At 35.1% G+C, this 15,731-nt stretch overlaps 1 protein-coding gene across 5 annotated transcripts in view; it reads left to right on the forward strand.

The window, feature by feature from the left end:
• KCNH7 (potassium voltage-gated channel subfamily H member 7) overlaps positions 1 to 15,731 on the forward strand; it is a 233,314-nt gene that overhangs the window by 123,255 nt on the left and 94,328 nt on the right. For all 5 annotated transcript variants that reach the window (XM_069861215.1, XM_069861217.1, XM_069861216.1 and 2 more), the window contains exon 3: positions 12,586 to 12,741. In XM_069861215.1, coding sequence (XP_069717316.1) covers positions 12,586 to 12,741 — 156 coding nt within the window. The remainder of the gene's footprint in view (positions 1 to 12,585; positions 12,742 to 15,731) is intronic.

A 15,731-nucleotide genomic window follows, 5' to 3' on the forward strand; every position in this document is an offset into this window, starting at 1 on the left:
AGAAAGAAAAAGGCTAAGAGTCATGCCTTATGTATTTAATAAACCTCCATAACCCAAGGATGGGCCAAAGCCTGCTGCCGAAAATGTATCCCACTTCTGCTAAAGTCAGAACGTAGAAAGCTGACTAGATCATAAAGAGCTATTGAAATTGAACCAATAGACTAAGTAGAGCACATGAAATTTTATTCCCAAGTACAGGGGAGAGGCAGCATCTTGGTTTATGGAGCACTGTGTATTAGAGCAACGTTGGACCAGAAAGCACTGAGTTCTTTCAACTGAAATGAGACATTCAGAAGAAACATTAGAGCTTTATGAAGATGAATAGTACACAGATTTGTTGATTAAAAGGACTGTTTCTTCCAGTCTTGATCTAAAAACATAAAGAAAGGAAGAACTATTGCTTTCTCTGATGGTTCCTTCCAGAGGATACAATTTGAATTGTCTGCTTTCATCTTACAGACATTTAGGTTCTTTCTCCTAGACTCAACAGCTCCTTAAAAGTCAGCACTCTTTCCATGAACTTATAGATTGCAATGCAAGTCACCTCTTAAACTACTTTTCACTAAACAACAAAGATTGACGTCTTTAAAACAGTATTCCTCTCCTCTTTTTTGTACCATCTCCAATTTTTAAATGTCCTTGAAGAATTCAGATAGCAGAAAATGTATGCAGTAATCCATTTTTAGTCTTCCCAGTGCTGTATACATACGGAAAGGCTGACCTCTTATTCTGCCTCTTTATGTAGGCTACACTGGCCATTCTTACATACTATGCTATTATTTCTTTTGTGAGAGAGTACATTCTAGGATATAGCTACCATTTTTAAGTTTCAGCATATGTGTCCTAGTTCTGCAACTAAATGATTAAATTTACCATGTCAGAATGCATTTGTTTGCATCTAATGTCCTTACAGAATAATCCAAATTCTTCTATATTGAATCACTGTCATGTCATTAGCCACTTCACAACTATTTTTTGAAGCACCTGTACATTTCATGGAAGTTATGTTGTATTTTCTCCAGATCTTTTCAAAGCAAATTAATGCTATTGTGGTCATTTCTGTCGACTTTTACTGGAAACTCTGGCACTGAATTGTGGTCCTCCATTAATGCCTTTTTGGAAGCGCTAAGGCAATTTGTAAACTATGTAATGAGCTTTTTATAAGTATAGTGCTGTTACTTAGAGTAATCGTTAGAATACCTTACAAAAGCACCTGTTTGCAATGGCTACTTGGGGTTTTTTTAATATAGAAAAATATAATCATCAAATCAGATTCCTTGTCTATTAATAATGTCTACATTGCCATACTGAGTGACATTAATTATATTCCTGTAAGGTATTCTTTATTAAATTAATCTAACATCAAAAGTTTCATTATTTTGCTTAGAACTGATGTCAAGCTCACTGATGTAAACTCACTTTAACTACTATATTCCTTTTATGATTGCTGGCACAATATTAGCAGTGTTCCAACTGCCTTGAACTTCACCCTGCAAGATTTCTAAAGAGGTCGTATTATAGTTGTAGACTGTTGAATTGTAGTCCTAGACCTTTGATTATAATATTTTCAAGATAGCTAATGTTTGGGATCTAGCAAAGACCACACTTCATAAATATTTCTTAAGGGATCTAGCTGGTTGTTGCATAATTGTTATCACATACTTATTAACAGCTTTACCATAGTTGATGTTATTGGGATTTTTATAGACTTTTCACTGTTATTGGAATTATTTTTGCTTAATGTGGTTATACACCTACTTAATCTCCTTAGTCGTGCTCTGATGTTGTCACATTGCTCCATTAATTTCCTGTATTTTATTCCTATTTCTACTGATATTTACTTTCTGCTTTCTCCATTCACTGCATACCTCTTAATTCCTATTTGCTAACTTTACATTTCCATTCAGTGTAGATGGACTTGCAGCTAAGATTTTCAGCCTCTTTCAATCATTGCTCTTTTGTTATCTAATATTTTCAATAAGAATTCTAGTCTTTCATTCATATATTTGTCTGATTTCTTCTCCCAGTTAATTCTGCTTACATTTTTCTCAACCATACAAAACTGCCTATCCAGAAGATACATTAATTTATGCTTGGCATTGTTATTTTGCGTAACTGATTGCAATCAGGTTATGAAAACCACCCACAGGACAGGTCATGAACTAGTCTAGTCCAGTAAGCTATTCATATTTATCAATTCTAGTGAGACCTTCAAAAATACATTATGCTGGGCATGGAGATTTTCCATTAGAAACTTTTTTTTCCTTTTACAAAAATTTAATATTTTACTAGTGTGTTTGGCAAACCTTCAGTACAGAGACCTCCCACCACACTTATCAATATGCATTCAAAAATCCCACAGTTTTCTGTTACCAAGAACTCCAGAATACCAATGTGGTATTTTAGCTCCTTTATTTGTCCTGGGAAGTTAGATTCACTTGTTTTACTACTCCAGTAGCTTGACTGCTCACTTCAGCTTTCAGGATTGGCTGATTCTCGGAGGAGGGTTTCCAGATCATCATCTTTGTTACAAAGACCTCATGACAGCTATTTCGTACAACAAGAATCCCTCATTTTCTCCCTGTTCTCTCCCTTCAGACACATCTTGTTGGATTACTGTTAAGTACTGTAATGCATATACTATGGCTTTACAGCTGTCGTTGTATATGAGGATTCAATTCTTTTTCAACAAGTTTGGGGTTTGTGTATTTCTAACCACTCATGATATTAGGAAGGGCATCAGCAAGATGCACACTGCACTTTTGAAAGTTTGTAGCAATAACAGTGTTTCTCTTTTGCCTCAGGGGACTTGCTCTTGATCTGTTTTTCTGGATTACCCTTGATACTGTATGGCCATTTAATGCCTGCTTTTTAATATTTATTAAGAACTATATCACAAAAAAGTCTCTCAATCTCCCTGAAATGGCAAGTGTAGGTGAGAACAGAATCTGGATCACTCTTTTACTTCATAGGATATCCTGGACCAATACTTTGGACAAATGGAACAAATAAATTGAGTTCTAGCTTTCTCCCCCCCTTTCCATTGTGCTTTGTAAGCTTATTCAATTAGTTCTTGAAATAGTTTATGTAGTTTAATTTGGGGAAATAAATGAGGTTACTTTCACAAAAATGTCTTAATCTGCACTTTTTCTGCAAGATGGACAATATTCAACAAACCTGAGCTCCCTTTTCTCATGAACATAATAAGACATTTCTCAGTTGAATGCCCAGAGGTGCATAGCTTCTAATGAGGGTTTAGAAAAGAATAGCTACAGGGGAAAAAAAGGAGAAAGAAAGGGAAAGAAAAAAAGGAAGGAAAAGAGAAAGAGGAAAAAAATAACAAAAAAAAGGCATCTTCAATTTTAGCACATGCAATTAAATACATGCTAACTCTCAGGCAACTAGGTAAAAAATAAGAAATTAGAACCATTACTTGTCAGCTAGTTGGTTTTTTGTAAGGATTTATGTTTAAGGTATATTTAATTTTAAATCACCAGATAGTTTCTGTAAACGCACACTAAAGCTCTATAGTTCTTAATTTTTCTGTTAAAAACATGTGAGAGAAAACGTGTCTTATAATTGCATTAAACCTTGATCTATACATCTGGTATGCGTTAAATAAGCTTACTGAAAATGTGAATGAAGAAAGTCAAAGCATTTTCAGAAGGAAATCCAGTTGTTTTCACAACTATTGTAATTAAATGTAATTCCACTGAATTAATGTAATCCCTGCTGCTATGACCTTTCCTGATTAAAATGAAACATGAAATGAAAAATGAATGAAAATTACTTGAACTAATATGTAGATGTCTGTTGATACAACTGGAAACAGTCTAACAAACTAATTTTCATAACACTTTATTATTATTACTTTGGCTAAGTTATAACATTTTTTTCACCCATGTCTTCAGCTTCAGAAAAGAATCTGATATTTCATCACTGACCTTTCTCAAGTGGTAATGATAAATATCCGATGACACTGAACATTTTTTATTGTCTACTGTCATATATTGGGAATGCTCTGTATTTTACTGCAGAACATTCCAGGTTCTCTTTTGTTAATAGATATGAAACTGTAGTCAGGTATATCCACATATAAGTACCTAACAAAAAGCTCTTATTTTGATATGTTCTCGGCTCAAATGTATCCACACAGCTGAGGAAACAATGGATTTGCTATTCACTGTTAATCTTGAAAATTTATTTTTATATATTTTCAGTGAAAAGAACATTTCAAAATATTAATATTGTCTCACAGGAATATCTTGTGCAATGCAGAAAAATATAACTTTTCAATATTGTCCTTATAAATAATAAATATTTCATTTTTAAAATGCTTACGGGAAACATTGCAGTTTCTTTGTTTCCAAAATAGCACCATTGTTTGCAATGTTTACCTGAAAAAAAGTTCAGTTATGAAATTCATCAGGTGCATATATCTTGCATTCACTACAATTATATTACATGTGTCCATAAAATCGAGCATTTATACTAAGAAAACAAGATGAAAACAAGTGGGTTTGCCTCTTTCACAGTCTGTAATATCTATAACAGAAAATCATGAAAAATTCTCCCATTATTCAACAGACAACTAGCAGAGTTTAGAGCCTTAACAATTAATTTTTTTTCTGATGTAGCCCTTTGCACAGTCTACCCTGACCTTCCTTGTCTGACTCCTCAGCAACTTTTACTACACTGTATGTGGTGCACTCAGGCTTCACATAGGTGCAAGGAGCCAGGCACAAGATATGTAACTGCATAGGCAGAGACAGAAATATTAATAAGTCAGAGATATTGCTTTTCATAAGCAGTGCTACATCCTATACTATTCTGAAAGAAAAGGCAATGTGTGATGCGGATCTTGGATGAAGTTTACAGCCTAAATGATTCCAAGTGATGCTTCTGAACATACCAGCTTTGCAAACTGACACAAATGAGAACCCATCCAAAAAAGAATTTCAGACCCAGCTTTCACCTGACTATGCATGTAGCAGCATGTATCTCTGAGAAAGACTTCAGTTCAGGACTGAATGTAGGAACTGGGCCTCCTGACTTCAGAATGTGCTCTAGAGAAATCCCCTCTGACAAAACCCAAACATAGTTTTAATGTGAACTGAGACAGAAAGAAAAAAACATATCTTGCAATTTCTGAATCAGTTGTGGCTTCTTAAAAATTAGTCTATGTGCAGCCTAGAACATAAACATGTATATTTTATATGTACCCTTCCATGTACATTTTTCAACATCTTTCCCTCTATACTCTTTTCATGGTCTCTACTTTATGTACATATAGCATCACTGCTTGCTTATTTTTAATTTTAATTATTTTCCTTGCCAAATATTTAATTTCTTTATATATTCTGTACATGTTTATATATGCTTAAACAATAAAGCACTAGGAAACTGACCTCCCATATAAAATGTGTTAAGTATTACAATTAACCTTTATAATTAGGAGGATAGCAATAATTGTGTCAATGCAGTAGTGTGTGCAATGCTGGAGTTAGCAGCTGAACAGTATTTATCTAGCTACCAAATTATATTATAAATGGGGTTAAAGGAGAGACATTCACGTAGGCCAGTTGAATTATGAACTTGTCCACACCTCCAGAGGGTAATTTTTTTCTCAGTTTGCAAGTTTAAAACTTCTTCCCTTACCTCTAAACACTGTAAGTTGATACCTTACAAAACCTACATCAGTTCTATAAATCAAATTTTGGTATGAGTAACCATTTCAGTGACAGAATGAACATATATTTGATACGGAGTGTGGAGTGAAATTTCAAAGGCAATGGGTCCCATTTAATCACTGTAAGATAATAAATGTCAGACAAATATACTCTTCCTCTCTCTACCCACCCCCCTTAAGAATGGCTGTGAAATTTAAGAGAGATATAATACGTTTCAACCTGCAATCTATTTTCAGTTGTTCTCTGTAATGAATCTTTTAAAAAAGACAGTCATACAGATACATCTGCAGCATATTTAATGAGAAGCTTGTGGATTCCCCCTTCTTGCCACACAAGGTAGTTTGTTTTCATTCAGATGCAACATGACATAAAGACAAAGCTCAGAAGATACAGGTAAAAGATAAAGAGGACTGTACAACCCATTACCCAAAGTTCTGTGTGGAAATATGCTAGACACATTATAATAGTGTGGGGCCATTACCAACTAATTCAATTGTGAAAATAGGATGGAGCGTTTCTTTGTATTACCCTTAATTTCTTCATTCATTTTTTATGCAGTTTTGGATAATACACTTTTCTTTTTATGCCTCAGTCCCACTACCTTTAGAAGAAAGATAAATAATACCTGTATTCTTTGAAGGGCAGCAACAGGCAATGTTTGCAAAGCAGCCTGGGATTCCTAGAATATATACTTTTTATTGGTACAATATTATTATTCTTAGTCTTAGAACCAAGTTTCCTCCTATTCGTCATGTGTGCAGCTATGTAACAAATGGAGGATGGGGAGGCAAGGAACATCTAAAAGTAATTCCTTTAAAGCCAAAGTTTTAACAAAATTTAAATAGGGTTTTTACAGTTCAGATGTCTCCAGAGATCTGAATAAATTACATCAAGTGCAAAGATAATAAGAGCTACAAGTAAAATCAGATGGAAATATTTGTATGATATTTCTTTCTTGAGGTTGTTACTGAAATGAGCAAGTAGCTATGTTATATTTGTCTCCAGTGATCTGATTCTACGTCTCTAAGACATGGGCCATTTTCTCAGGGCAAATTCAGTCACTCCTCCAGTCTTTTTTATTATATAAACAGGCAGAATAAATTGTGGAAGTCTGTTAGTAAATAGTTTTAATTGACACAGAAGTGGGCTTGCAAAGGCATTTGGAACCCTTTAACATAACATCATGTGAAATTCCACAGGATCTTTACAGGACTATTTTTAGCATAACACTACAGGAATAGAGTTCTTAGTATGGTTTAAGATAGGAAACAAACCTTTCCAGCCAGTCCACTGAAAAGAAGATTCTATGTGATATGCTGCATTGTTCCTGACTTGTGCTTGATAAGAAACACAAAGGAACAGATTTTCAGCCCTTGATTGGTTACAGCAAGTCCTCACATCACAATACACATCATCCCTCAGTATCTGACAAGCTGGCTTTCCCTTGAGTATACAACACTTACCTTCACTGCAATTGCCCCTAAATGCCAATAAAAGCTCAACCACTTACCTTTTTGCTTACAGTAGACCTCAAACTGAGGTAAATAGGCTTCTGGATGTTAAGCATAAAAGGAAAGGCCTTTCTTCAATGATAAAACACAGGAATCACACAAGACAGCAAATATTCACTGGGTAGTGTTTATCTTCAAATTTCCTTTTCATTTGTAACTCTTCAAGAATACAAGGTGCTTTGCTTTATTGGTCTCATTAGTAAATTACAATCAGTCATTTTCAGGTGTCCTTCTTCTGTACCACTCACAGCTTGATGAGAGCACTTGCTTTTAGTTTTTAACCCTATTGTTACCAGAATCTTGACATCATATAGAAAAAAAGGGTTTGGCTTTCTTCCATTTCTTTGTATAAGGTTGACTGAAAGTAGATAAGGAGCAGCAGGGAACAAAGTCACAATTCCAGAGGATCACACATGAAGCTGCTTCAACTAAGGTTATTCTGCTTATCCCTAAGGCATTTCAAGACTGGAAAAGCGTTTTCAGCGGTGTGCAAGAGACAGCCTTTTTAAGAAAGATTTTGCATCACCCTTCCCACCTTGCCTTCCATCTAATTCATCTACCACACAGTCCCTGTGACTCTACCACACTTGTCCTTATAAGCAGCATGTCCAGACACACTCCTTTGTCTGCCAGTATTTGGCAACAAAATAAATAGATTATAAACATCAGTCTGGAAGAGAGAACAAGACTTGAGTTTTCAGCATTTCATATGCTCCTGAGGGGCTTGTTACTACTTGTATTTGCTGTGTTAGGCATGGCAGACATAGTCTCATTCTTCCTGAATGCCCACACAAAGCAGGACAGACTTTCCCAAGATCAGAGCATAAATTTCATTTCTTAAGTTCCCTTTACTTTCTGCTTTGGCAAGTATTGCCATGGACCTGAATAAACAGACTAACCAACTTTCTGAGACCTACCCCAACCTGGAAGAAATAGAGAGATTTCTGTTGTCCATTGGGGAGGAAGAGAATACTGGATTGGGGAAGTTAAGGAGTTAGTAGAAATCCATGTCTTGGCTTCTCATCCCAAAGATAAAGACTCCACAAAAATGAGCAAAGTCGATAGAAGCTTTTCTGATCTTCCACATTAATTCTCCCTCCAATTATCTCTCTTTTCTTTCCCAAAATGAGTTCTTATTAACACTGGGTGATCCCCACAAGCCATGCTATGATGAAAGGACGAATAAGGCTGTAAATATGAACACAAGATAACAAATGCCATTTGTTATGTTTTATTCCATTATGTTATTTGTTCTCTTTATCAGCTCTTACTTAACAGAGGAATTTTAAGATTCTACTTAATATAACAGTGATCAGACTCCAATAATTTCAGAGTAACTAGTCAAAAGTGAACCTATTAAAACAACACATATTTCAATTCATCACTTATAAAATGGGAACTATGCAGATTTTTCTGTACAGATATCTACACTGGACTACTTGTAGACTGCAGCAGTAAAAAAATAATAGTAGAAAACTCTTATATGAGGTCAACCTATCTAGAAATCTATATATGCATACAGAATACATTCTCAACATATTTCTTTCTATAGCTTTTGTCCACAGCAGCTCTAGCAATGAAAAAATCTGAGAAGTCATAAATGCTTCGGTGCAAGGAGCCAAGATAGATTCCAAAATATGTTGGAACCAGTCTCAGCCTCAGTGAAGGAAGTTCTCAGATTTGTACCGAGGCAGGGAGACGGAATTTTTTAATGGTGAAATGCAGGTAGCAACTGTCAAACTCATTCAGGGCGAGAGGGCTGCAGAACAATCCTATAGAACACAGATGGATTTTCAAGGGTCCATGTGTGAAACATGGGGCTTCTGCAGAATTAGGACAATTACCTCAGTGCCATGGCATTTAATTTTTAAGAGATACTTCAAGCTTGGTATTTGTAATGGCCTGTAAAAATTTTGTTCCCAGGAAGGCTGGATCAAAATAGTTGTTTGGGATGTGGTTGTCAGAGTTCTGTATGTGAGAATGGAGGCTCTTGTTATTTGAAATGCTTTCACTGTTGAATTAATTGCATTGTCCTCTTCCAATTGCTCATAAAGAGAGCTATTACAATTCAAACAAATGACTGCAGTTATATCTAGAAGATGTGGCCTGATAAAATTCTGTCCTAAAATCTTCTATAGAAAATCACTGGAGAGGTAAATAGATTTTATGAACCAGATTAATTGCTTTGATATGCCCGCTTTGTATTGCTTTCATGAAACAAGTCAACTGTAAACACCATGCAGCCAGATTTTAAAAAGGCTTTGGTTCACCAGAATTGCTCAAATGGTGCAATATATCCTTCTATAATCCTAATATATCTCGAATCTTTATTTCTTAAATATTTATTGTCATTTACATATAGATTCTGGCTGCTATTTGTTTCACACCAGCCTATCTAGTCTTGTGAATTCAACCTGTTGAAAACATACCTACAGAATCATACATACATCATATTCATATAGTATGTAGGAGAGCAGGATTTTTTCTTCACATATGGATATTTTGCCTCTGATTTAACGACATGAAAGAGTCAGTTTTAAACTGTCATAGACAAAAGAAAACAAGCCCTTATAACCACGGAATTCAAGCTGGCAAGAAAATAGCCAGCTATTTGTCACCTCCAGTGATGATAACAAGGCAGCACGACAGGTGTAATTCATGATTGCTCCTCAATAATAATCGTTAGGAAATCCAAGTGTATTGCTGGATATTAAATATATTAATTATAAAGGTAAAATTTTCATAATTATTCTTATTATATAATCCACTTGCCCTGTGCCATTAGATGAGAAATGAACATTCCAGAAACTTCATTACATTTTTTATTGCTCATCAGAAGCATTTCATACTCTCAAAGTATTCAGTACAGAGACAAACAGGGAAAATGCTGAACATGCTGGAAAGCTGTGTAATGCAATGCAGATACTAAATAAGATTTTTTATGAATAAGCTGCTTCTTAATGTTTCTTTATTGCCATCAACCCCAACAACTCAAAGCTTATCTTTTGAATTTGCTAGTCCTCTTTCTTTGTACTCAACTCTTATTTTTCAACCACATGAGGTTCTTCCTTGTTATTTTGTATTTGATATTTCCTTATTGCCATTTCAGCAGAGACAGCTACTGCTAAGTGTATAGCAGATAACGGTTTCTGTACTCAAGAAAAAATTAACAGTGACTGCAACAGGCATTGCATTTTGGTTAAGTTGAAAATTCCAGTTTCAGACATTTGCCCAAAGTAAATATTCTATGCCTATTAAAAAGCCCAAGTGTCTTGGAAAAATTTCAGACTAATAAACTACCCTGGACTCATTAGCCCACTGGTACAATTGGTCTTCAAAGGAACTATGCTGAATTATACCACATATGAATCTTTCCCACTTTTTGTTCCCAAAATATTTCTACATACAGCTTAAATTTTCAACTTTGTGCTCTTTTTCCATGTCCTTAAGTTGTGAACTGTTCAACAGCTTCTGCATCTCCCCAGAGGTGTAAGTCCCTAGCTCCAGTACAAATGAGGACTGTAAATGCTTGAGGGTGGAATGTTCTACATAAACAGGAGATACTGTCGATTACTTAGCACTGTGGGAAGCATTTCAAAAGCTGGAACACCCTTGCCTTCAAAAGCAGTAAAGTTTTTAAAGAAGTCTGAGGCTTCTTGTCATTCTTGTTTGCAAAAACTGATAAACATTTGATCCACTGGGTTACATAGTCTTCAAATATACTTAGAATATTCTTCAAAGCCATGCACTCCTCAGCCTAGCCCCTCTCCAGTCCTTTGTGTTAAAGGTGTCCAACTGGGTGATATCTGCTCAACCTATAAATCTATGCTCGTCAAAACATAGTTTATATCAATAAATAATAAGTATTTCCTTCCAAGCAAATCAATAAATATAATTTTAACTGTTTAAACTCAACATGAGTTCCTATTCATTAGGTAAAACCACAAAGATTATCTCTAATTTCTCTTCAGACCCTCTGTTTAACCAGTCTATGTTGCAATGCTTGGCCTGCAGCACTTCTATTTTTAGCTCTAATGGAACAGTCTTAAATTGCTTATTTTCTGTTTACTAAAGTCATTGAGCTTGTAACCATGGCAACTCTGGCAAGTGCCACAGCTTAACTGTATTATTAAGTGGATTGAAGGTACAGCTGCAAAACTTGAAAGGCCAGCACGTCAATTTTATACATAGCTCAAACTGCCATATATACCACATTATAGCAAGTACTACATTAAAAACGAGAAGCCAGAATCTGATCTTGGTTATAATGATATAAATCTTCACTATATCTCTCCAAAATAAGAAGGAAAAAAAAAAAAAAACCTTGTGTAACCCAGATCAGGATCTGTTTTTGTCAAATTGCACAGCCTGTCAAGTTTCAGTGGTTACTGCATTTGAATGCATAAATTGCAGATGATGTACATTAAACCAGTCCATAGTTATCATGGAAAGACACCATCTCACAGTTGTGTTTGCATGAAGCTTTTAGCACATTTTTATATTGCTCACAGCGATCATATTATTTTTAGAACCACTATATTCTGTTAGGTTAATAGAAGGAATTAAATCAAAACTAGTGACCTTGTCAAATTAAACCTCTTAAAGATTTATACTGGAAGAATTAAGACAAAGAATTCTTTAAATCTGTAATTAGGCATTTGGACAACAACACCCTGAGTACCAGAGGTGTTGAGAAATCACACCTTCTGCTCATTCCAGTAGAAGCTGGGTATACTTCCCGTGTATGAAAACTAGGATAGTTTTAAATTCGTACTTCAAGCTGTATGTAACAGACAGAATGTTCAGCTCCATAGGATGAGAAAACAAATATCACTTCTAACACAAACCTAAACATTACAAACCCCCCCAAAGGATTGTGAGCTGGAATAAGAATAGCGATATATTTATACCGAGAAATATTTAATGTGTGATTCATCCTGTTGTAACAGAACCAAAAGCTTGAAGCATGTTTGACATTTAGAAGAACGAGGTTCTGCTTTCTTCATTACTGTTGTGGTTGGATCACTGTTTGCATTGCTTCTTGTGGTGCTAAAGGACTCCATAGTGCCAGTCTGTCTATATGGATACGTCCATTGAATTAAAAAACAAACAAACAAACAAACAAACAAAAACAACCAACACAAAGTTGGCATTTTAAAGGCGAGATCTTTTGGAAGATGTAATCTAATAAATTATCAAAAGATGTATTTTTTTCTATGAAAATGTTCTTTTTTAAATTAAAGTATACTGTGTTTGATGTTCAATCATTAAACTCAAGGAAATATTCTTCACTATCTGTTGTAACTGGAATTGCTGGAGTGAAAAAATAGTGGTTTCCTTTAATTTATGTATTTCTTTCTTTTTTTTTTCTCTTTCCTATGCAGGATCTACCTTCATTTGCAACACCCACATAATTCCAGTGAAAAATCAAGAGGGAGTAGCAATGATGTTTATTATTAACTTCGAGTATGTAACAGATGAAGAGAACGCAGCATCTCCTGAGAAGTGCAAGCCAATATTGCCATCCAAACTTGTAAATCGTAAGTTACACATTGCAAGTTCTCTGCTTACCTCAGCCCTTAGCTGAGAAAGTAACTAACCTAGACAATAATGATAACAAAGAAACGATGAAATTGCCATTGCCTGACTCATTTGCAACAGAATTCAAAACAATAACAACTTAAATGTAGCAAATCTTTTATAAAGTTGTTTAGGTAGTCTATCAGATCTTTGGTAATACAAATAGCATGGACCTTGTGAGTACTACTAGGAAATATAAACTCATTAAAAGTAAAACATTTTACAGAAGTGCATTATCCTTGACAAAAACTGATTATGAATGGAAAATGGCAAAAAGGAAATACTTTCTTATTCATCCCAGACTGGAACATGTGTTGTCAAAATCAGAAAACTCTACACAAAACAACAGTCCACTCCTTATACAGCACGACTGTGTAGCTTTCCATCCCACTATCTGTAGAATGTGTGTTCTTTTGCTGACCTTCACTCTGTGCAGCAACAGCATGATTCTTCTGCTTTGTATCTGCACTCACGTTATCTGCTTTTACTACAAGATTTCCCAGAACACATCCCCATTTGTACAAGGTATTAGTAAAGCAGAGCACACTCTAGCAGCGAGCATTAACACTCTCCCCAGCTGGCTCAGTAACAGTTGGAAAATACTTTTTCACAATGTAATAATCTTTAATGTTAGTATGATAAAGGGACTTTGAATCCAAGTTTTCTGATTGTTAAATCAACACTTAGCTTTCTCCAGATAGGAGACAAAGACCAGTATGATCTTCACTGCAAAAAGTGAGGGGAGAACTTTCCCAAAGCACTATGCAATATGAAGTGATGACACGCTGTGTTATTTTTTCTCCTAGTTATGTTGAGAAGATTGTGAGAAGTGGGCCTGTAGCTGTTACTAAGTTCCTTCTGATGAAAGCAGTCTTTGCCATCCTTCATAATCTAGACTTTCTGCACTCTATCTTCTGGACAAAATGCATAGCATCTCACTCAAAGCTCTTTGACAACCAAAAAGTGCATAAACAAAAAGCTCACCATAATATTACCAAGTCACACCTTTAAGAGACTGAAATTTATTTCTATAACTAACCGAGATACTAAAAAAATACTATTTTCATTAAGCATGGAGAAAGAGCTCTGATGAATCACTCCAGATGGGCTGAAGTATTTCCACTAATGTCCATATAACTGTACAGTGGCAGAAGATATAAAACCGTGGAAGAACCCTTGTAAATATTCTTTACAATGCATGTTTAAAATCTTGGGCAGGGTGCTGGGAGGTGTTAGATAACCAATACAGCAATATTTTTCATTTTTATTGAGATATCAAGAAAACACTTCTATTTTTCTAGTCGTATTATGGTAAAAATCCCATTAAGGACTACCCGAAAAAATAGCAAAATTGCATTAAACAAATTATTAAAATTACATCAAATAAACCCCTTTCAAATTCTGTTTCTATTTCAGTATTTTGTGAATTTTGAACACTTCTTGGTTTAAAAATATATATATATCATAAATAAAATTGTTCAACAAGTCTATGCTTAATATGGTTTTATTGAAAAAATGGAAGGTAAAATACCAATCGCAAGAGCTGGCGGAAAGAACTTCTTGTCCTGAAAAAGAGGTTTTTGTTCTGCAATCTGCAGTACATCGTTGTACATTTTCAAGTGTTGTCACTTGCCGTATTTTAAAGTGAAAAGTCGCTGAAGAAGACATCCATAAAAGAAAGCTCTTAGTCAAAACATCTTTCTCTTGTTTTACAGTAGTTAACTACACTTGACATGCACAAGGGATTTCCTTGCTGAGACCTCTCAAAAAATGAATAGGCAAGGCTCCAAGCTCAGTAGGTCATAGAGAAAGATCAAAGTGCAAAAGGATGCAAAGAAAGATGACTTGAACCATTTTCCTGCTAGTAGTACAGCCAGATGTCAGAAAATGGCAGAAACTAGAGCAGGCACGTGGCTGTTCCTACTCCTACCTAGTTGCTTGTGGTTTCAGAGAAGACTGTTATGTGGGCAGGATGGGAAGTATGGTGATAAAAAATAAGCTACATAGCCACAAATTCCTCATGGAACATAGAATTCTCAAGAAAGAGGCCAACCTGTGCCAAACATCCAGAAATAACCACAAGACATCATGTAGTCAAATAGTGGGGTTGAATTAGGAAAAACATAAGCCTTGATATTTAGAAAAGGCAGAGAGAGACCAATAAGCAACAAAAGATGTCACGAAAAAGGTATAATGTTTACCATTAAAAATACCTTTTTCTTATTTCCCCACCATAAGGAAGGCAAACAGCAGGCTTTCTAGGAGGAAGCTAGCTTTTCATCATCTTACTCTATTTAGAACATACATCAACAGGTAAAGCAGGTGATCTGTTTTCATTGGATCAAATACAACATGGACAGTAATGGGTAATGGTTCAAGAAAAAAACAAGGAGCAAAGAAATTAAATCCCTTCAAATCTATTAAGCAACTTAGAGAATAAAAATAGAGAGAGAATCAGCCATGTAACAAATGCAATACATCTTTGACAACCAACCAAGATGAGCTACAGCTAATTACAAAGGATTTCAGATTGCATTAACATCTACTGCCTAGAAGTATACAGATCATGAGAGATTTCTTTCCAGAGCTCCTTATATCGAGTTTTCTCATTTTAAAATTTATTTTCAGCATGAGAGCAAATAAAAATGACTAAGTCAGGTTGCAGGAGAGAAGAACTAAATGTGAAAAGGAAACAAAAAGATTACAGTTATTTTCCTGACCCTAGAAAATAAGATAACTCTTCTATACTATCATTCTTCCTCTAATTGATTTATTAGGAGTTGAGATCAAATTTATCAACTGAAACCTTGAAAAATCCTTTTTCTAAAAGCATCTATCCTGCTAGCTGCAGCCAACAGTTTTGAACAAAACCACTTACTGCAGTGCTCCTCATGACTGAAATCTTACACAATGTAAGAAAAAGGCATTTCACGCCATACATAAAGTGCAT

The sequence above is a fragment of the Phaenicophaeus curvirostris genome, chromosome 7 (assembly GCF_032191515.1).
Source record: "Phaenicophaeus curvirostris isolate KB17595 chromosome 7, BPBGC_Pcur_1.0, whole genome shotgun sequence".
NCBI classification, from domain to species: domain Eukaryota; kingdom Metazoa; phylum Chordata; class Aves; order Cuculiformes; family Cuculidae; genus Phaenicophaeus; species Phaenicophaeus curvirostris.